Here is a 23,903-nt window from a genome sequence, read left to right as displayed (position 1 = left end):
ATTGGTGGTAGGAGAGCGCTAAGGTTCGGCACACCGCAGATCGCATGGACAAACCTGGTATCAATGACCAAAGTTAGGACGACGATGGGAGTGCCCTAAAAATTATTTCAAGGACTAAAGAGGGTATATTAAAAGAAAAGGGACCTCCAAGGCAATATTCTCAGAAATACTGCCTGTACCTCGAGCCACACCAGAGAGGCTGCAGGAGCTTAGGGAACTTAATAAGTGGCTGAAAAACCGGTAAAGGAAGGAGGGATTTGGGTTCATGGAGAACTGGGCTGACTTTTCGGTTGGTTACCAGCTCGATAGCAGGGACGGACTGAACCTAAATAAGGCGGAGGGGTGCAGCTCCGTTAGAGAAGATTAACAAAAAGTTGGAAGAAGTTTTAAACTAGGTGGTGGTGGGGAGGGATCATAAGAAGCTATATTTAATTTAGTTTTTTTTTTTTGAAGATTTGAACAAAATAACCCCCCCCCCCCCGTTGTCTTCCAGGACAGCCTCTGAGATATGGAGCGCCTCCCTCAGGACAGGTATCACATTGCCAGATTAGGATTGAAAAGCCGGTCCTCCAGGCAGACACGTCCTTTTTTTGCGTTTAAGCTGCTGGAGGAGATTGGAACCCTTTTAAATCCCAATAAGGATATGTCTCAAGAGGATCCAGGAAGACAACTAGGTATAGTGAAATCACGGAGATTCCACTCCCTCCTCTTTAGTGGTAGGGTGCTTGTTTTCCCCTTCCATATCTGGAGACGTTTAGTACTAGTGATGCTGTCCATTCTCTTTCTACCCCAGGCACGTTTTGCTGGGCATCCATTTCCAGTTGCATCCGTGTCAGGCTTTGCGTGGTTGTTTGGGGGCTTGTTAGTTGGGTGCCAGTCAGCATGTGGCATGGCACCCACTTCTCTCTTTACAGTGTGCAATCCCAATGTAGCTGGGTCTGCAGGAGGAGGACATGGACACCGGGCATCACTTCCAGGAGGAACTGTGTCAACACTACACATTTTTAATTTTCAAAGCAAACAATACATCCATCCAAGTAAGTAAGCAAGTAAGCAAAGTAAGTAAGCAAGTAAGCAAACCATACATCCATCCAAGTCTCCACACTTTATTTTGCTGAGAAATCACTTTGAAGAACACCCCCTAGCATTTCTGGCTATGACCATCTTGAGTAAGGGCAGACAATTCATGTAGCATTTACTTCCTGAAATCCATCTGCCCTTAGTTTAGGTATACAGGCAGCAGGGTGTGATTAGCTGTGAAAAGTCCTTCTCATGACTTCTGAGATGTAGAACAATAAAAAAAAAAAAAAAAAAAAAAAAAAGTGTAAATATGGTATACATTCCTAAATTTATCATTTACTAATGCTAGCAGCACAAGGATTAAAAATAGTCAATGTTGACCAAGAGTGAAGTTTTGGTTTAAGACAAGATTGCTAATTTAATGGCTTTAAACAAAAAAATAGAAAAAGAAAAGAAAACATTTGGATCACATAGCATATTGAGCTAAAGAGGGAACATTGAAAAGCTGATTTCTACAGCCACAAGGCACACAACTACTTGAGGATTTCCTGCTCACCACTCTTCCGTGACAATTTGTTGCATCTGTAAGCCTCATCTTCATACATGACCTCTTACACAATTCTCATTCATGTGATTATTAGGCGCACTACTTAAGCAAAACACTCACTTCAAGCAGCAGCTATTCACACATTTCAGTTTCCAAGATAAGATGTTATGAATGTTTTGTATCTTATTTGTTAGCAGAAACACATGGAATGACAAAGTGGGACCATGATGTTAAAATCAAACAAGCAACATCTATGCACACATTTCAGTATTTTCTGAGAAGATAGTGAAATGGTATGAAGGTTTTTCTGGATAGAAATTTGTCAATAGGTTTGTTGCGATGACAATGATGGCATACAATGTAAAATAAAACAACTTGCCAATAACACTGAAGCCAAGAAGTTTTGCTATAAAAGCAGTCTAAGCTGTTAGATCAGGGGTAGGCCACCCCCGACACTCAAAGCCTCTTTTGCTGGCAATCGACTCCCTCCCCAGCAGCGCAGGGAAGTGTCAGTGAGACATTAATGCATTCCAATTTCAGAATTCCCCACATCACACCTGCACTGAAGGGGAGGCACTGCGCCCCCACACATTGTAAAATATGGGAAACATTGATTGGTTCTCTAACCGTGCTGTAGCTGTGATCGTCAGCTTTTGTGATGGGGAAGAGATTCGGTCCCTGTATCCAGGAGGACTGTCATTGGCCACTGCTAAAGCCACTCACAGTCCTGCTAGCCCCGTTCACCATCTGGAGGAAGATGACTCACTTGGTTGCCACTACCAATCTCAGAAAGAAGGGATTGCACTGTGATTGAGAAATCCACAATCAAGTGACAGTTTGTGGAATTACTGTTGAGCTTCTGGGAATTTTGTTGAAATTATTCCTAAATCTTTGCGTCACTTACTACTGAATCCCTGCACTCGATGTCCCTTTAAGCCAGAGCAAGTATTCAGCACAATGGAAAAAAAAAAAAAAAAATCACATCAATCTTTTGCACTTTTTTTCAGCTGCGGGGGCCCAACTTATGCACACAGGCCCACTGCTTTCAGAAAATACCCCTGACCTGAGCTCATCATTGCGCATCCATTCCATATGCTTGTATGTGACATCACATACAAGCACGTAGACTGGATGCAAGAGATGGATCAGCAGGATGATTATGCCAGGACAGGAAGATGCGTCTCACCTCTGCTTATCACACATATCATAGATGAGCAGGGGGGGTTACAGTGGTTGGGCAGAAGAGCAGGGGGTACAGAGGTAGGGCGGATGAAGAAAGGAGGTACATTGGACGGACAGATGAGCAGAGGAAACAGAGGTGGGGCAGAGAAGATGGTTCAGTGGTGAGACAGAAGAGCATGGGGGTACGGTGGTGGGGAGGATGAGTAGGGGGTTATAGTGGTGAAACAGATTTGCAGGGGGGACAGTGATCTGGAGGTGTGGAGTTGCAGGAATTAGGGCTGAACTGAGGCGGGAATGCAGGATGTTAATTTTTCACTACTACTCAAGTAGTTTACAGCATTTACTTTATAAAAAATCCTTGTCGTGATTGAGTGTGTGAAGTTGACATTTTTTGTTATAAAATAGGCACTTTCAATTTCTTTGAAAATATTTTTTGGCACATTGTGCTCAAATGGTTGCCTACACCTGTGTTAGATGTATATAGACTATTCTGGTTTTTGTTCCTCTGTGCCATCCATGTCCCTCTCTTATTACTGCAGTGATTAGGTTTCCTCATACTCAAAGGGGTTGTAAAGCTTTGTTTTTTAAAACATGTCATACTTGCCTCCTCTGTGCAAGGGTTTTGCACAATGGCCCCGATCCTCCTCTTCTGGAGTCCCCCAGCAGCGCTCCTGGCTCCTCCCAGCATCAAGTGCCCCCTCAGAGACCCGCATTCCAAGAGGACACCCAAGTGGGCGTGCTCCAGAGTCCTGCTGCTGCGTCCATTGACACAGACAGGACTCGGCCCCGCCCCCCGTGTCACTGGATTTAATCGACAGCAGCGGAAGCCAATGGCTGTGCTGCTATCAATCTATCCAATGAGGACCCGAGACAGCACCTGGAGCTGCTATGCTCATCCCAGTCGATGGAATGATCGGGTTCAGATAGGTAAAAGGGGGCTCTGCTGCACTACGGAAGGTTTTTCACCTTAATTAATAGAATGCATTAAAGGTGAAAAAACACAAGGGTTTACAAGCCCTTTAAAGGGATTGTAAAGTCTTGTTTTTTTTTTCCCTATAAAAACAAACATGTTATACTTACACGCTTTGTTGCAGTGGATTTTCACAGAGCAGCCTGATCCTCCTCTTCTCGGGTCCCTCTTCTCTGCTCCTGGCCCCTCCCTCCTGTTCAGTGCCCCCACAGCAAGTAGCCTGCTATGGGGGCACCCGAGCCAAGTCACAATTTCCTGTATCCGTTCAGATACGGAGCCCTGCCCCCTCTCCCCCGATTGGCTAGGTGACTGACTGCGACAGCCAATCAGGAGGGAGAATCTCAGATAGCTGAGTCACTCATGGACATAGCTGGACAGTGAGGGGGCTCAGGTAAGTATTGGGGGGCTGCTGCACACAGATAGCTTTTTATCTTAATGCATAATGTCGTAAACTGACACTACTCTGCTGGCCATTTAAGTTGGCAACACAATTCCATCTAGAGCCTATAATAAATAGCACATAAAAGATTAAAAATGTATTGCACTAATCCACTACTGCACACAAATAAGTAGGGGGCATTTTACTAAGCTGAAGAAAAAAAAAAAAAAAAAAAAAAAAATGTATATGTGTATATATATATATATATATATATATATATATATATATATATATATATATATATATATATATATATATATATATATATAAAAGCTTTTCTTATATTTTTGGCCTTAATATTGGTAACATATTCAGGTAATATGGCATTATAGCCAATAGAGTTTACTTTTTTCGTATTTTAAAGTTGTACTTCCGTTTGTCAAAAAGCGATATTTTTGTTCATGAAACTTGATTTTATTTATAAAGACGTTATAACGGCTAAATCTGTCTGTAGTGCGTGTTCAAACCCAAATACCAAAAAGAACATCTTATTCGATTTTTACTCCAGGAGTATATAATGAGTTTGGAAATTCTAGAGAAATGTTTAACTAATGCATTACAATTTAAACTAAACCCATTACATTTTAGTTAGACCAATATGTACGAGATTTTAGTAGAAAAACAATTCAGATGACTAAATCATGACTAAATCTAAAATGCCATTTTAGTCAAAAGACTGACTAAAACAAAATTTGCTGTCAAAATTAACAGTGGGCAAGACAGCTATACCTGCTGAAGTAATCTAGCAGGACTTCATTTTCTGACTGAAGATCCACTTCAACCCCTTCCCACCAATGTAACACATAAACACACACACACACACACACACACACACAATTATCCCATTTGCCTGAATTTGGATATAAAGGGAGACTGGAGGCCTGATAGTTAGATCATGATCTCCTACAGGCCAGGATGAATGCTACTGCTGCCAGGTTCTTTCTACACCAGAGCCCTTATTTTTGCATGATCGCCACCAAGCTTATCACATTGAACCTATCAACAAGTCCAACATTACCTTCAGCCTACACGATTTATACAACTGATAAGGTAAACTTTGTTATTTCACCTTCATTCCACACAGCACTCTCCACCATCCTACATACACACTTTCACATTTTGATTGGCTTTTCACTTTTTTAGTTCACTTTTCATTTTTGTTTTCACATAGTAGGCATCAAGCAAGCACCATGTCATGTTACCACACCATGCACCACCTCATTCACACCATTCTCCACCACACAATGCACTCCTCTCCATTTAGGCCATCGTTGTTGCTGTGTTTTTTTTTTTTTTCCACACACACACACATCTTTTTCCCTCTTTTTCACCCATTTTATCCTTCTTATTTACCTATCCATTACAACAGTATAATAGACCTACCATACCACTGCATTGTTGGATCACACGATCATTAAATCTTATCGATTACATTCATGGAATGGAATTAACATTTCAATATATTTACATAGTAAAAATCCTATCCAACGCCAGTCTCCACATAGACAAATTGGAAACACTCAGTACATTACCAAGCTAATTATCAAACTTCCTCTAACTAATACATGGCTATTCTTGGGTTTCTGTTGCAGGTGTGGGCTCCTCCCCCTCATCTCCCCTCCCCCCCCCCTCCCGGGGGGCGCGCTAAGTGTGGCTCCTTGTAAGCCCCTTGAGGCTGGCTCTCCTGGGAGAGTGAGGGTGGCCCCCCGAGCCCTCCGGTGTTTCCATTGGCCCTCAGCACATATCCTGGACTAGAGAACACCCATTCCACCATTTAGCGGTAAAGACTCATTATCTTGGTTTAATCCAAGTGATGCACAATAATATATATATTTATCTATTTGAATTTAATTTATGTAATTCTTTTTTAGATCCAACTGTCCCCCTGAAGAGACCATATACAGGTCAAAACGCGTCGGGGCTTGCTATTTATGTAACATTATGTAACCTAATTATGTGTATTAATATGTGTTTGTTACTGCACTGGGGAATAAGATGTGTGTTATTGTACCAGATGATTCTCTATACTGTACTTCAAACCATGATATTGGATAAAACTTTTTATACATCTATTAAGAACTTCCTTTCATTATGTGCATTGCTGTTTTAAAGCCCCATGGGCAATTCATTCTTAAATATCTCTATGCAGTGGTAAATATAAACAACCAACTATATGGTTAGGGAGCAAAATATTGAATCCACTCTGAGAATAAACAGACAGAAGAGATATACTGTATATTCACTATTAGAGGAGATATACTGTATACACTATTAGAAGAGAAATACTGTTTTTTGGCCAATTTGTTGTTGGGCAGATTAAAAAATACAAATTGCTGCAAAAACGCATTACATGCTTTTCTGCAGCTTCTCCATTGAAGTATATTGAACCTAAAAAGCACCATTTTGCATTAAGAAAAAAAAAAAGTCCTTAACCCTTTCCAAATACGCAGCGGCTGAAAAAAAGCATAGATGTGAACGTGTCCCATAGGAAACCATGTTAAATTAACTGTAGTGTGTTTCTGCAAAAAGCACCAAAAAACACATAGATGTGAACCAGGTCTAAGACGTTTAGTAACATAATGGGGTTAAAAGAAACTAAAATGAGCCCTTTATAGTACAAAAAAAGCAAATAATCGCAACTGTAAGGGGTTCATTTTTTTTACTGTAGAACGGTGAAAGTAATATTTACAGTAGCGATTTGCTCTTTTTGTACTATAAAGGGCTCATTTTATTTTTTTAACCCCACTATTTTACTGGCCGATTAATCGATTATGAAAATAGTAATCGATTAATTTCATAATCGATTAGTTGTCGATTAATCGATTAGTTGTTTCAGCCCTACTGACAATACTCTGCAATGCCCTGACAATACTCTGCAATGCCCTGCCATACCCTGCCAATAGGGAGATTGTGGATATTACAGTGGGGGAGATTTTTTTTTGTTGATCCGAAAATGATCCGAACTGTGACTCCTGATCCGAGGAACGATCCGAACCATGAGTTTTTTGATCCGTTGCACCCCTAATTAATAAATATATATATAAAAATCGGCGTATAACAAGCATTTCCCCCCCTTAAAATCAGGGGAAAATCGTGGGTTATACGCCGATCCCCACTGTCCGAGCCAAAAAAGACAGAGTGCCACTGAAAAAAGACCGAGCCGAGTGCTCGCTGTCACACCGCCCCACCTCCCTGCTGTTTCAGAGAGGATAGAGGAGCGAGTGCTGCCGAAAAAGACCGAGCCGAGTGTACTGTGTACTCGGCTCGCAGTCCCGCCCAGCTCCTATGATGGACATAACATAGGTCCAATGGCGGGACTGCGAGCGGAGCCGAGTACACAGTACACTCGGCTCGGTCTTTTTCGCCAGCGCTCGCTCCTCTCTGAAACAGCAGGGAGGCGAGGCGGCGTGACAACCAGAGTACACAGGCTCGGCGGCAAATTTAAACAAATGTTGCAAACAGCACACGACACTGAGCAAGGCTGCACTGGGCAAGGCAGCAAATGTACACTGTTCATTCTGCAATAATGGACAAGGCTGCAGATGAACACTGATGAGCATTTAAATGTAAGTTTTTTTCCTTAAACTTCCCTCCTAAAAGTTTTTTTCCTTAAAATGCCCTCCTAAACATGGGGCGCATGTTATACACCACTAAATACGGTATATATATACCGTATTTAGTGGCGTATAAAAAAATCCAAACACTAACCAAACCTTGAGAGAGAGAATATATAGAGATAGATATATATATAGATATATATCTCTCAAGGTTTGGTTAGTGTTTGGATTTTTTTTAAATTAGCATCAGTTAGTGTCTGTTTTAGTTACGAAATAAAAAAAAAAAAAAAAAAAAAAAAAAAAAAAAGAAGGACACAGACACACCCACCGCCAACAAGGTATAATTCACCTGGATGCACAAAGTAGTTGTGATGACATGTACGATTTTGCTAACACACGGAAAAATCACGTTCAGGATAGGAACGTTTTGACCACTGGCCAGCAAATTTACCACATTTTCCTGCAGCTATGGTAAATGTAGGCAGGGTGTAGCCTAAATTGTTTCACAGTGTTTGCCACTTCAAAGACCAGCGAGGGCATGTTATAAAGCTCAATTTCTGTTAAGTATATGAATATACTTGAATGCCCATACCCTGGTTTACCATAAGGCTTTGCTGGCCATATAATTTAGGATGCCTTTAGAAAAAAGTCGCTAATCCTCCTCCAGACCCTGCACTTTCTACTTCCCAGGTCCACCCTGAGCTTCTTCCTGGCAGCAGCACAAGGTAAGGGGGTGCACTGTGAGGTAAGGGAGGGTGGGGTTCTTGACATCTGATGTAAAGGGGATGTTTGGGTGCTCTGGACATCTGTTTATAATTATCAAAATACTACAATTGTATGCCAGTCAAAGTTTGAGGGTGGCACATTGCTGGTATCGCCCACAAGAAACTTTACTGGAGACTTCTCATATAGAACATCAAGGCAGAACCATGTTCTTTCTCAGCAGTTTTCAGTAAAGTTTATGGTCAATAAACAGCACCAAAAAGTTACCCTACTAGGTCCTATAAAATGAGATCTTCTGGTGAGGGAACCCTCCATGATAAATTGATCAGCCGCTACGATTGTTCCTATGGTGTAGGGAATCGCCGTCTGAAAATGCCGATATCTGAATGCCTATTATAGCTGCAGGCATCATTCAGATACACCCGCACAAAGTCAAGGATGTCATATGACGGTCGACGGTGGGCAAGTGGTTAAGATGCCAGTAATCTGGGAAATGATTACTAGATCCGAGACCCGAACTAAGCATCAGCTTTGTTCGAGTCTTTGGCTAGCCGGCGGACGTGCTGGCTGGTTGCTCGGGCCTCCCAGTGGGACAGGAGAACCTGGGTGAGCGGCAGCTGCATGCATCACCTCTGCTGTGACAAGATTCAGGCTGGTGCACTCTCACATGAAAAAGGAATGGCAAGAAGGACCTACGGCGTAATACCATTTTTATACAAGTAACACAAAATTGGTTGCACAAAATGCGGAATCAAAAGTCGCACACCAGTGCCCCACTGACCGGATATGATGTTACCATAAGTCTACTCTAACGCATTTTGCCCCTCCCATAGGGCATCTTCAGGAGGCTGACAAGACCTCCTGGGGGGTAGGGGGGATGTTTTAATGCATTGAGCGGAGACTAACGGTGTTGTCATATCCGGATGGTGAAACGCACGCCAGTGTGCAACTTCCAATTTGGCATTTTGTGCCTTTTTTAAAGCAAGTGTAACCGATTTTATGTTACTCTTTTAAAAAATGGTATTACGCTATGTGGGCCCTTCTTGCCATTCCTTTTTATGTGAGCGTACACCAGTTTAGATGTTTTACTGATTATACAGTGAGATTTCTGACATGTACGGTGAGCCTCACACAATAAGGCACACAGACAACTGATAACATGTATTCTAAGAGTACCCAATACATGGTATGCGACGCTGGGTTTGGCAATATTTTTATGGGGTACCTGAATTTCTGCCCTGTTACTGCTGAAATGAAAACTCATGGGGTAGGACCAGAGGCGTAACTAGAACCTTCAGGGCCCTGGTGCAAGAAACCATGAAGGGCCCCCCCGCCCTCCCCCCCTTTCCATAGGTCCAGGGGCCCTTCCCTCCGGGCCCAGGGCACTTCCCACTGACCCCTGTGGCATGCAGTATGAATTTTACTCCCTGCTGAACCTGACCCATTCAAGTGAATGGTGCTGCTCTGCAAGCGCCCTGCAACTGCGTGCAATGCACATGGTTAGGGCATGCTAGTGCAGAATTGAAAGGGTTAAAGCAGGCAGTGCAGTGGCAATACAACACTTCCTTACTGCCTATCAAATGATCTATGAAGAGCAAGCTCAATGTAAATTGCTCTTCATAGACCAAATCAAGCTCTTATTTTTTTACATTTTTTAAACAGAATTTTATATTGACTTTTTTTTACATGTTTAACAGCCATTCGGTGAAACATCAGGGCTCTAAACAGACCCCTGATAGTTCACTTTTGAGACAGATACCATGTGGCTCCATGTGGTTTGGTGCGTGTAAAAATGCATGGGTTAGCAGATGTGTCGGGGTGCCATTAACAATGGCACTGCTGTGTGTCTACTAAAGGCCAGTGTGTTTCTGTGTGTGTAAGGAACGCCACAATTTTGTGCACATTCCTGACATGCAAAGGTGTGAACCTAGCCTTATAGTGGGCTCACATCGATGTGCTGCAGTTTGGCCGTAGCGGGATTGTATGTGTGCTTTACATGCAGCTGCGCTCCTATTGAATTCTAATAGGCAGCGTGTTTTCTGAAAGTACAGCAAATATGCAGCATGTAGGAATTCGATGTACCTTCGTGAAAACGCATGTAAACTTTTCATACAATCACACTGCGCCCAAACCGCAGCACACTGATGTGAGTCCACTATTTGGCCCCTCTCACATGAGTGGACTGATTGGGTCAAACTGTCAGTTTTTCAGGCAGACCCAACTGGACCCTCCATTCTCCTCTTATGAAGTGGCGGGTGTAAACAGACATGTGCCTGTTCACATCTGCCTACATCCAATCTGATCTGCTAAAAACAGACGGATGGGGATCAGTTACCCATTCATCTGGTGGATGGGATTACATGGCAGTCGGGTGTAAACGGACAGACGGTCCATTTACATCCGACTGCCTATCGAGAAGAAGCTGTGTCTGTGGCCACTCTGCGTAAGTGGATTGGACACAGACCAGCCATCTGCCTGCTCAGGCGGGATCAGCGGAGAGATCACCCGCTGAGCAGGTGGACTTCTGGCAGAGCCCGCCCCATGGAAAAAGGGCCTTAGCGATAAGAAAATAGTGAATATGTGGGGGTCTAAGTAGTAAGAGTATGTGTTCTTGAAGGAGTGCAGAGAACGTGCTAAGGCTACAGTATAGGGACAGTACACTTAGAGGAGTAAACTGGCATGGAAAGGGTGTCAGATATATGGGAGTGTGGAATGTCCAGCACTGGGGGGGGGGGGGGGGGCTGCTGCAGGGATGTGTGTAGTGCAGATTTATGGGGGATTCAGAAGATAGGAGAAGAGAAGGGATAAAGGTAACAGGAAAAAAAAGTTTAGGAGGATTGCTGCTAACTTACTGCATGATTGTGCAGACCAGGTAGAGAGAGATGCAGACTGCTGGAGAAGATGAGCGAATCAAATGGGACCAAAGAAGAAGGCAAAGTGACACAAAGAGAACATGCTGAGGGCTGGAGGGGAGTGATTACTAGTTGCAGGAAGAAAGAGAGATAAGGCAAAGTTGGAAAGTTGGAGTGACTGGAACTGCGCAGTGTTGAGGGATTGGCACTTCGTGCAAACGACTGAGAATAACAATCTCTGCTGTCAGGCAGGAGAAGATGCAGAAGCTCCATGTGTGTCCCTCGCCTCCCCCCTTCTCACCTCACAGATTAAGAGCGCCCGGGAGTGGGCTCTTCACTCAGCGTCCATGCTGTTGTTCTTGCCAGCTTGGGGCCCCTCCCACAGTGCCAGAATGCCGGGCCCAGTCGCAAGTGCGACTGCTGCGACCCTGGTAGTTCCGCTACTGAGTAGGACAACAACAGTCACTCTCAAATCCTAAGAAACATACACAACATCTGCTACCACCACTATCTGACCCTCCCCCACTTACATGACCAGATACAATTTTCCATGTAGCACGTTCCTGTTGTGTGAGCTCTGAGAAAGGGGTTGCGCCAGCGAAACGCATTAGCTGTACCGTGTTCTGTGCATGTCTATGCACTGTGTTTATGGCCTTTTGTCAGTTGCATTTTGTGAGTGCCCACTTTTATACTAAATTTCTTATTAAATTATCTCTGGTAATGTACTAGGTGTGCATGTCTTCCATTTCTGTTTTTCTTGTAGTTCCTTTTGGATTACTTCATCTGAAGAAGGCAGCTTCCACCTAGTTCTGGGATACCATATATACCTTTCACACCATCATTTTATCTGACATCTGTTATTCCTCACCTTGAAAGACTTATTAGTGCAGGAAGTGACTGTTTTTTTTAAACCGAATGATGGCATAACCACCAATGAGAATTCATCTTTCAATTATCATATAACTGCAAGCTGAAAAAGCCTTAATGTGGTTCTAATCTAAAGGCTTTTTTTTTTCCTAAAATAACATACGTTATACTTACCTGCTCTGTGCAATTGTATTGCACACAGCAGCCCTAAATCTCTTCTGGGTTGCACCACCGGAGCTATAGACTCCTTTTCTGAGTGTGCCTACAACATGCCGCTTACTATGAGGGCACTCATGCAGGCTAATCCCTGAGCCAGACTGTGTGCGTCTATTGACACACACAGCGCAGCTCACACCTGCCCCCTCCTCGCTGACGGCAGCAGGCATCAATGACTCCCACTGCTGCCTGTCAGTTTCTGTGTGGAGAGGAGATCTCAGCTGGGCACAGCACTGGATCAAGCCCATGTCTTATGGACACAAAGAACCAGCTCGGGAGCGAGCATGCATCAGTGCCTCCATAGCAAGCAGCTTGTAATGGGAGCACTCAGCAGGGGCCAGGAGCGCCAGTGGGGGACTCAAGAAGAGGAGGCTCGGGGCTGCACTATGCAGAACCATTGCACAGAGCAGGTACATATAACATGTTTGTTAAAAAAAAAAAAACCTACAAGTGTGATGACATCATTGTGTTTAATTTAGATCAGAGTTTCCGTCGGCAAATGAGCCTTGTAGTCTTTCCATTCACAGGTGTCTGTTAACAGATCTGAACAAATGACATGGCTGTGTAGGTGGAGCTATGCACATTCACACAAAATTTGAATGCAAAGCAGGACATTGCAGGAAGAACCACACTGTAATTCAGGTGAGGTCCAAGGGTAGGCGGGTTAGAGAATATGAGTGCTACACCCAAAAAAATGGGTGAAACATGGTCAGAAAAAGACCTTTTAATAAGCATGCCTCAACATTCCCCCAGGCTGAAAAAAAACAGGATGTAACCTGTAGTTGCTCAGCAGCTGGATCACCACATATCACTTACACTGGACCAGACAAAGAACCCGTGGCTCTCAAAAGATTAAAGGACCCATTCACAAGGACTACAATCAGCATTGTTTCTGCTGACCAGCAGCCTGCTGCTCTTTTACCAAAGCCACATTACTAAATGTGCAGAAGAGACTGGCCTTTCACAGCCAGAATCAACATACAACCTATATACGGTGCATGGCACATAACATATATTAGTGTAAGCGGGGCTTGACAAATCCCAGGTGCCAGGTTACAATTGCCATTAGAAATTGCATCCTGGTGCCTGGGCTTTTGTCAGTCCATTTACTGCTGGCACCAATCGTGAGCATAGCTTGCCAGAGTCGCCAAACAATTTGCCGTGACGCATGCCAATCGCCGGGAATCTCTCGTCAAGTCCCTTCTCCGTCAACCCTACTGGCCATCTTCTTATGGCCCCCCCCCCCAAGCACGGCCCGCCCTGCATTTCAAGCGTTGGTTGCACAGGCAGCAGGATCCATGCCTGTGACAAGCCTCACCGGCTGTCAGTCAGGCAAGGCGCCAGGTGGCTGGGCTACCTTTTCTCTACCTCTGCTTTTGGCTCGGCAGGCGGTAGCCGAGAACCCTGTCTGTGGCTGACCTCAGTTGTCATTACTGGTGGTGGTTGTCTTCCCAGGCCTGGGATGTAGAGCTGTTTGAGGAACCATCACAGGGCAAGGTGTGGCTGGTGTAGCTTCTGCTCACTCAATTTAGCACTCCCCTCATCTCTGCTCACTTGACCCACCAATCCCTCTCCTCCCCCAGGCTCCTCATTGTTGTCAGGGTGAGGAGAGGTACCTGGCCAGCTTTAGGAGCTCCTCTCCACCCCCCCCTCTATGCTACTGTAGTTCCTGCTTGCTCCCCTGTGCGTATACATCCTTCCTGGGAGCCTAGCCTGTGGCTGATCTCTCCCAAGCTGTAGCAGGTTGTGGGATGGAAGGGCCAGGATGACCTTTGCTTGCTGAATCCTGGGTCAGAGTAGGCTGGGAGGGGGGTAAATCGGGTCAGGCAGCAGCAGTGTATCCCTGGAAGCAGCCCATGTCCCTGGGGGAGGAGGATGCAGTTCTAGTATTGATTTAGGACACTGTGGTGTTTATATCAGCATGAATGCAGAGCCCAGCCGTATTTCCCTATACGCTTCCTGGGCTCCGTAATGTGACCTCATACAACACATGGCCTAATGCAGGGAAAACAGCTCTGTTTTCCAGCAGCCTACCAGACACAGGATACTGCACACTATGCAACGTTCCCGATATCACCAAGACTTAATATAACAATATGTACAAAGATTTTACAATCTTCTTTAGAATCACCAAATGTTTGTAATACAAGGACCATCCTTAAAGTAATTGTAAAGGCTTGTTTTTTTTGTTTTTTTTTTAAATAACAAACATGTTATACTTACCTCCTCTGTGCAGTTGGTTTTGCACAGAGCAGCCTGGATCCTCCTCTTCTCAGGTCCCCCTTTGCTGCTCTTAGCCCCTCCCTCCTTTGAGTGCCCCTCAGCCAGCAGCTTGCTACAGGGGGCACCCAAGCTGAGTCAGAGCTCCGTGTATCCATTTAGACATGGAGCCCTGACCTAGCCCTGCCCCCTCTCTCCCGATTGGTTGACTGAATGATTGACTGAATGATTGACAGCCGCAGAAGCCAATAGCGCAGCTGCTCTGTCTCAGCCAAATCAGGAGGAGTGTACTGGATGGCTGAGGGGAACATGGACATCGCTGGAGAGAGAAGGAGCTCAGGTAGGTAATTGGGGAGTGCTGGGCTACACACAGGTTTTTTATCTGAATGCATTCAGATAAAAAAAGAACTTCTGCCTTTACAACTCCTTTAACTATCCAGTGAATTTGATTCCAAGCAGGCCTTTGCTAGTGCATAGTGTTTGTGCAAGCAGATTGTGTAGTTTAAGATCCACCATCTCTTTAGCCCTCGTTCACACCGGGCCGATTTGACATGTCAAATCAGAGCCTATTGCCGGTGTTCTATCGATGTGTGCCCTCAGTCGAAAAGTGCCCGCGCAGGACAGAGCCGCACTCCAGCTGATTTAGTGATGTGACCATGGCGCATATCAGAGGCGGCATTTTGACGGGAGAGAGAATGTCACGGACACTATTAAAAGCTATTCACAGAGCGGAGGGACACTGTAGTTCTCATATTGTGCCTCGCTGTTTTCAGTCTTTTCAAGGTTGCCTTTTGTCAGTGTTGCACGGCGGCTTTAGTGTCTTGATCAGCGCCTGTTGCCTGTGTCTAAGGGTAGATTGCAACACAGAGAAAACCCGCCCTTCACAGTCACAAGCCGCCCTGCAACAGCGAGGCATAATATAACAACTACGGTGTCCCCCTCCGCTCTGCGAATAGCTTTCAATTGTGTCCGTGAAATTCCCCTGTCGAAAAATGCCTCCTGTGATGTGCGCATGTGCCATGGTCACGTCACCCCAGCTGATCGAGAAATCAACTGGAGTGCGGCTCCATCCTGCGCAGGCACTTTAACGGAGGGCACATATCGATAAAACACCGGCAACATCCGAATCAGTGCGACGCCGACTTTTGAGGCGACGCACCGATTTCCAAAAGTAGTCCCTGCACTATTTTTGCCGACTTCTGGGGTGATTTCAATAGACATCTGTGCATAAACCAACACAGATGTCTCAAATCGCCCTCAAAGTCAGACTGAAATGCCGGTTTGAAATCTTGCGAGTTCAGCTGAACTGGCACGATTTCCAACCTGCATTCAGTGTGAACCTGGGCTTAGCGCTACTAACAACTATGTAATATAAGGGCTGGTGCAAATGGATAGAAATTGATTGGATTGTACAGGTTTGTCCTCGTATTATAGTTTGGGTAAATTAGATTATACAAATAAGATTTTAGTGTACGACAACCCTTAGGCCTTGTACACACTAGTTTTTTTTCAATCAACCTGCAGACAGCTCATGTCAGAGCTGCTGTACCAAATCTGATGTTAGTACAGTGATCTCCCCTACTGTTCTATTGTGTTCCGACAGGGAGATGCCTCCCCGCACCAAAACACTCCAGTCTTGCCATTGGCTGAGAGCACTAATTGGGAGCCGGTCAGCAGACCTTTTTCGATCATGGCCCGTACAGGCGATCCTACCCGACATTCGGCCTGTGTGTACAGGGCTTAAAAGAGGTGCCCATATAATTTACAATCTGATTGTACAATTTTTTTAGATCCACCATTAACCATGTAGTACAAGGACTACTCACAAACATGTAAACAAAACTGCAATATAAATAGCCTTCAGATGATGGGCTCTGGATGAGGAAGGTATCCCTTTGAAACGCGTCAGCCGGCTGTGGCCCTCAAAATCTTCTCTAATACCATCTGGAGACTTGTCAGACCAACTGCCATCGGAAGGCTATTTATATTGCGATTTTCTTTCACATGTTTGTGAGTAGTTTTTAATTTACTCCTTTAATAAAATATATCTAAAGGATAATGCACAAGGTTGGTGCACCCCCCCCCCCCCCATTTCTCTTTTGACTGCAAGGATACCCCCTATCCTTGAGGGCAGTAAGGCCTGAGGCATTGTCCACTACGAACGTTCTTCCACCTGGTTAACTCACTTGTGCGCAAGAGTATTTCTTTTCTGTTATGTAGTACAAGGGCCTGCCTAAGTTGGTACAACTTTCATAAGTTGTTCAGGTAGGTCCTAATGTTACATCTGAAAGGAGATTACACAGCGATTGTCCAATCACGCTGTACGGCGTATAGTCAGCATTACTAAAACCAAGTATTATGAGGACAAACCTAAACAACTGATTCAATTTCTATCCAATCATGTGCCACTTGCACTATGGCAAAAGCTCTTTTAGTCATATACTTATCTTGTGAGTCACAGAAGTGCACTTTTTTTCTGTTACCCCTAATCAGTCAACAATGGGTCAAAGCCAGCTGTCACCAAGGCTCTGGATGTATTTTGACAATGTCGGATCTGCCCAGATGCCCGACCGCCAGCTGGCTCAGACTCTCAACACGCCACTGACCTTCTGAGCCAGCTACTCCCCATCCACAGCCTGGCACTCTAGTGAGCGTAGAGGGGCAGAATAGAGAGCCGGTGACTGAGTTACCACTCACAGATGTGACATAGGATGCTGATCCCAGGTGAGCCCTGTGGGGCATGTGCTGGTACCCAGTATCCAGAAGCTGGAGACCTTCCCTGGTTTTTGTATTATAATGGCCTGTCTGATTGGAAAGGTTATGGGACACATTTCCATGACGCATGCGCTCTGCTAGGACCCGAAGGCTGGGCAGAGCTGATGAGAATATCTGCGCCATGATGGAGGCAACTGGATGGCGGTGGAGCCACTTCACAAGGCAGGCTGAAGAAGCACTTTAATGGTAGAGACTGGCCAAACAGGTTAGAAAATGATCATACAATTACCAGTGTAACATGGGGATCTCCCTAACCTTTCCAATCAGACAGGCCATTATAATACATACTAATCGGTAGATCTAAAGTTTGTACAGATTGTGTGTGTGTGTGTGTGTGTGTGTGTGTGAGAGAGAGTGTATGGTAAGCAAATAGGAGATTGTACAGTGTATGGTGAGTCTGATGGAGATGGTGTGATTGTAGTGTATGATGGGCTCAGCCTATACTGATGTGCTATTGTAGTACAAAGACACACACACAGATTGCTGTGATCAGCCCACAGTGCTGGACACCCCCTGGTTGTATCAGTGACCCCCCACTGTTGGGCCCTGTACAGTGTCCCCGATCAGAATACATTGAGCACCATCTGCCTGTTGTAGTGCTCCAACCCGTGGCGCTGTCTCCCTGCCTAGGCCTGGCTGAGGATGGAGCTGCATGCTGGGACTTGTAGTGTCACCAGCTGGCAGGCCGCACTCCTCCTCTACTGAGCGCCCACTCACTACCAATGCCGGCCGACACACAACACGGCCCTCCATGTCCCCACCGCCCGCCCCTGGCACAACTCGACCCACCACGTCAACGACTCCAACACTGCGGAAATGAGGGACCGGCCGGCCCCGCCCGCACTGCTGGCAGCTCGGCCCCGCCGCACCGGAGCCCTCAGACACAGCGCCAGCTCAGGCTGACCACGCCGAAGTCCACCGGGCAGCTCACATCCTCCTCTTACCGGTATCACCGATGATGATGTATTTGAAGAGATATGCGTACGCCATGTCCGGACTCCTGCCTGCTCGTCACTGCTTCTAGCGGACGCGCTGACGTAACCACGGGCTCGTGCACGGCCCCTCTCGGAAGCTAAAACGAGCGCGCATGCGCAGCGCTGAGCACTGGTTGCCTAACAGGTTGGTATACGGCAGAAGCCAGGTAATGTTGACCAATGACCACGCCCCTCCGCTCAGCCAGGCTCTAGTCTAAGTCTACCCAATGGAAAATTGCGCCAAAACATAGGCTGTGATTATTGTGCTCTGGTTTGCTGTCACCATCACCCAGCTATACTGTTAGCTTGAGCTATAAGCATGTAATCACACCCCTGCTGCTGCTTTACAAGAGTTTCTGCACCCTAAAGTATTTATTTATTTATACTTATTTATTTTTCACTTTTTTTTCCACAGCATGATGAACTTAACTCACCTCTGATTAGTGGGGTGCAGGTACTGAACTGGATATGCCCTGAAAGTTGGGGGGGGGCATGTGACCTTAGATTAGGTTCTCCCCCTCCAATGAGGTCTCCATTCGTGGGAGCCCCACCTAGCACTTGGCAGGTCCAGTGGCAGCTGGTGGGGTTTTTTTTTGGGGGGGGGGGTGGCAAACACTCCCCTAGGCCGTCGGAGCTACACTAACACTACTGACACCTACTCCCCCCCACAATGTGACACTAACATAGCTCCCAATTGTCCCTGATTTGGAGTAAAGTCCCTCTGTCCCTCATTCCACCTCATTTGTCCCTCATTTTGGTCTGGTCTGTATAGTTGTATATAAAATGCACTTTTTATCTTTCAAAAAGTGTTTTCCAGTGCTAAACTTTTCATCTAATTTCTAAATGGCTGCATTTGTACATTTTTAAAAAAACAATATAAAGTAATAGTAGCGGTAAAAAAAGTCCTTGTGGATTTAATTAACCTTTTTTTTTGGTTAATTCTCCTTTATGGGGGCGTGTCCTATGCCTACATACATTTATTAGTAGGTGTCCCTCATTCCCATCTCAAAATGTTGGGAGGTATGGACTAACACACACCCCCTCCACCACCACCCGCTGTCCTTACCCTGGATGTGAGAGCAACGGTCGGATGTGGTCATCTTCCAGCGTGGCAGACTCGGGGAACGCCGCTCCGGTGTCCTCTCAAAAGCAGCGGTGTCTCCTCTCTGCTCCTCCCAGCGCTAGGCGTCCAATAGGATCGCCTGATGTTTTGGCCAATATGGAAACAGGTTTCATACCTGCTTTCTGATTGGCCAGGAGGAGGATCAGTGTTGCAATAGCAAATTTTCATTCGCTGTTGCAACACACCTGGGTGGGCTCCAGACGCAATGCTCTACGTCCCGAGTCCACCCTATTTTGAAGCCTATTAGAGCCTATGGCTCTAATCAGGTTCTTCAAAAAAAAACCTGGCCGCTGTAATTCATATGCCCAGTGCCGGACACATGAATAGGGGGCAGCGGCTGTGGATAGATTCATGCTATGCATGAATCTATCCACTGCATATAGAGGGGTGACTGGAGAGAGGGGATGGCACCACTAATGGACGGGCTGCCACTGGGCAAGTCCCCTAAAAAATACAGCCTGCTTGATCTCAGTCTCGTGGACCACAGGTATCCCAGTCTGTCAGAAGTCTTGTACCCCGGGGCATCAGGGCCAGGCTTCTTTTCCCTTGGAGGAGAACAATGTGTACACCCTGTGCACTTTTTATGTGCTCACTTTTTTTTGCACCTGGTGTTAGTTTCAAGTGTGCACACAACACCATGGAATTTAAAGTGGTTGTAAAGGCAGAAGGTTTTCTATCTTAATGCATTCTATGCATTAAGATAAAAACCTTCTGTGTGCAGCAGCCCACCTAATACTTACCCGAGCCCCATCTCAATCCAGCAATGTTGCACAAGAGCTTCAGCTGTCCGGGACTCTCCCTCCTGATTGGCTGAGACACAACAATGCGCACCATTGGCTCCCGTTGTTGTCAATCAAAGTCAGTGAGCCACATCTATCGAAACGACCTATTAAGAAGTATAAGGCTTCTCTTACAATGCAGCTACTGAATGCGGCTAAGGCATGCATCCCCCTGTGTTGGAGATCTGAGAACCTGCTGACCTGGACATTTTATAGATAGGCAACTCCTATCCTCATATTGATTAGTGGTTCCAAATTAATAACTACTGCAGTAGGGAACAGACATAAAAGATACACTCCGCATCTTTCCAAATAACTGTTCTGCTTTATTATGACGCAATTAAAGGTTTTTATACACATGATTACGTAGGTATCACATTAATATTACAATTGTACGTTTATGCTAACAAGGGGCGTAACATAGGCAGACTAATTCTAATCAGGACTCGAAAGAATGCAAACATGTAATGAAAACATTATTAGTGCTGTGTGCACAGTGAGGGCAGTGTGGAATACATACAAAATAGAATACAATTATATACAGAACTTACACATTTCCTTTACAGTCTCCTCTCTTTTGACCAATATTTTGATCACTAACCATATCTGCTATCACCTACAACCTGGAACCTCCACATGCTTAGGTAAAGGTAGTCCTGGCCAAAGAGGCAAAACTCCATTGTGGAGAATATAATAGCTGAGCAGCTTTTTTCATTACAAAATAACTTTTCATTATGAAAAACTATATATATATATATATATATATATATATATATATATATATATATATAGTATATATTCCTTACAATTAAAGTAGTTGAATCAAAAAGTACCCTACATGATGGTCTCAAGAGGGAAACAAGTCACAGAGATTTCTTTCATTTAGACATTTTTGCAGTGTCTGGTGTGGATCCAGGTGACTCTACCTTCAAGTTTTGCACAACTGTACATTAAATAGATTCTGTATTGAGTCTCCAAACATTTCCTTATATATAAGCGTCTCTTAACAATCCACAAGTCACCTGGCTTTAATTTTAGAGCCTTCCAGACTTTTAGGATCTGGAATTGGGGAGAAAACACATAAATGAGTTTGTCAAAACCATTAAAAGATCAGCATCATCCTCTGTGAGAAACAAATGGAGGACTTCAGCTGCTGAGACAAAATATAAGCAAATGAGTAACACACTCCCAAACCAAATCCCATAGGGAGAGATTCCAACATCCCCTTAGGGGCTTGATAAAATATAAGAAAATATTCAGGCAAAAGTTTTCTAGTTTCTAACTCTACTTTTTCCGCTACATTGTAGACAGTAGGGGGTGTAAAAATAAAACCTCAAAACTTCTAGTAAGGACTCTTCTATAAAAATGGTTTCCTCTGTAGAATCTGCACTCTACTTACAAACCACTTCTGATAATACTTTTTACTGAGGCTTTTGCAGCAGCATTTGCCACTGGACATCTAGAAAACATGTCCATACAGACAAAATGCATACTTGGATATATCTTTTTGTAATCTTTGGAAAGGATGTTCAGCTTTTGGTAACACCTTTGGTAACAGGTAAAACAAGAAGTGACATGTTATAAAAAAACAACTGTGGTGATTCCTGGCTCTATCCCATGCTAATTTACTAAGGCAGCCATAACTATATGTGACTGATGACATAGTCCATGTGTCAAGCTGGAGGGAAAAGAGTGGCTGGCAGACATGTCCTGTTTCTCCCTGTGGACCACTTGTTCTGGGGTCCTTAAAGTTGAATTATTAATCCCAGCTATACTGGGCCAGAGCTAGGGTGGAATCTGAGTTGCACAGACCCAGCAAGTGTCCGGGGCTGTAAATGCAGCATCCTTAGTGTCGCCTGGTCTGCTTCCGTGTGTGAATTTTAAAGTTAATATGGCTACCTCAGCAAGAACCTGGAAGGCTGAAAACAGTCAATCAATTAACTTGGCATGCTTTATTGGTTTACCTGTCGAAGTAAAAACAAACTTCTGGCCCTGCAAATGAAACCAAAAGATCTTTAATTCTCTACTATCTGTATGAATATATACTCTTTTTATAGCTCACAGGCTTTGCTAAAACATGGAGCTCTGCTTCTTGAGTTGGGGAAAAAGGATTCAATGACTCTGAATACAGAGTATCCTTCTGGGCGATAAACTGAATACTCAGTATAAAACCAGGATAAAATCTACAAAAAATGGAATATCTGGGTCTTCAGGGAGTGTGTCCTGCACTGGGCTCACAGCAGCTGATTCCTACGTCATCAATTTAACATATGTGGTTTTCCTTTGTCTCCAGCCTCCTCCAATAGAGACAATAAGGTGGCTGGATTCAAATGTACAGATTTTCATTGTTAGATTTTTACATAAACAAACAAAACAAATTCATATGTAATGGAATGTTTGGAGACTCAATACAGCATCTATTTTAAAAATAAATAAAAACAAAAGGACCAACAATATGTACATGACAGAACAGAAAGCTCTCAGCCACATCAAAAACTATACAACTGGCTGCAGGTGGCATCTATCCTAACAGAGTGTGTGGACTTGATGGGTCTGTTATATTTACATTTTATTTATTATTACTCTCACATCATGGACCACACATCAAGTTATTATCAGACCTTTAGATTTCATTTTTTGTAGAAAAACTTCCTATGTATCCCATTCATCTTGGCTTTGTTAAATATTATGGCAGCTGTATTCCAATTAACAACCTCATCTTAATCTTTTTTTTCTCCCAATAAAGGTAAAATTGTTATCTTAATCTAAACTAATCCCATTTTACAAATTTCGCCAATAACCTGGATTTCATTTCCAACCAAAGGCTGTCTAAACCAGTTACAATATATCTATTTTATTAATAAAATTGTTAAACTCATATCAGAAATTAATACTCAAGTGATAATCTCAATATCACACCCTAATACTAATATATAGCCAGAGATATATTTCTTTAAATTAGGACATTTTACTTAATTTTACTGTTTCCACTATCAAAGGATATTCAATTTGTGTAATACACGGTTAAATGTAACCTTCATTTTACCATGTTTGGAAAACAGATTAAAAAATAATTGTGATCACATTGTTTATCATTAGATTAATTAACCCGGCACATTTTGTTATAAATGTTTTGTCTAAAAAACAGAAATTGGCAATTGGTGTCCTTCCAGCTTATCACTGATCTCTCATCCCAGCTACATTCTTTCATGAGAGCGCAAAGGATCACATCTGCATAAATGACACACACAAGAGATAGAACTAAAGGTTCCAGCATTCACACACATACACGAATATCTCTCTAAAATCGCTTACATTTTTCCCATTTGTACACAACACATGCATATCATTCTCTCACTTTCTTTTAACTCTTTAATATTTTCCTGCTTAAATTATGATTTCCTTATTTTGTTCTGATATCCTTTGCATCCCATGTATTGTAATCCCATACATCACATACTCTAGCTTCTATGATCAGACTGGCAGCCATAGTGCTCATCCCATCTTCCCTCTCTTACAACATATAAAGTATTCTGTTTTGACTCTCATTTCTCTGTTTTGTCTTTACTAGTTGTAGTGCCTGACCCCAAATTAATCCCACAACTTAACATCAAGATCTCCCTTTCTTTATAGTGTTAATTGTCACCCTTGATCCATCC

The 23,903-nt window shown here is 44.0% G+C and overlaps 1 protein-coding gene across 1 annotated transcript in view; it reads right to left on the bottom strand.

The window, feature by feature from the left end:
* The window catches only part of RAB2A (RAB2A, member RAS oncogene family), a 159,597-nt gene extending 141,131 nt beyond the window's left edge, over positions 1-18,466 (bottom strand). The window contains exon 1 of the mRNA XM_073631682.1: positions 18,313-18,466. Coding sequence (XP_073487783.1) covers positions 18,313-18,358 — 46 coding nt within the window. The 5' untranslated portion in view covers positions 18,359-18,466. The remainder of the gene's footprint in view (positions 1-18,312) is intronic.
* Positions 18,467-23,903: the final 5,437 nt, after the last annotated feature.

Source organism: Aquarana catesbeiana, linkage group LG05 (assembly GCF_042186555.1).
Source record: "Aquarana catesbeiana isolate 2022-GZ linkage group LG05, ASM4218655v1, whole genome shotgun sequence".
Taxonomy (NCBI): domain Eukaryota; kingdom Metazoa; phylum Chordata; class Amphibia; order Anura; family Ranidae; genus Aquarana; species Aquarana catesbeiana.
Note: the sequence above shows the minus strand (reverse complement) of the source record. Positions and strands in the feature narration are given on the sequence as shown.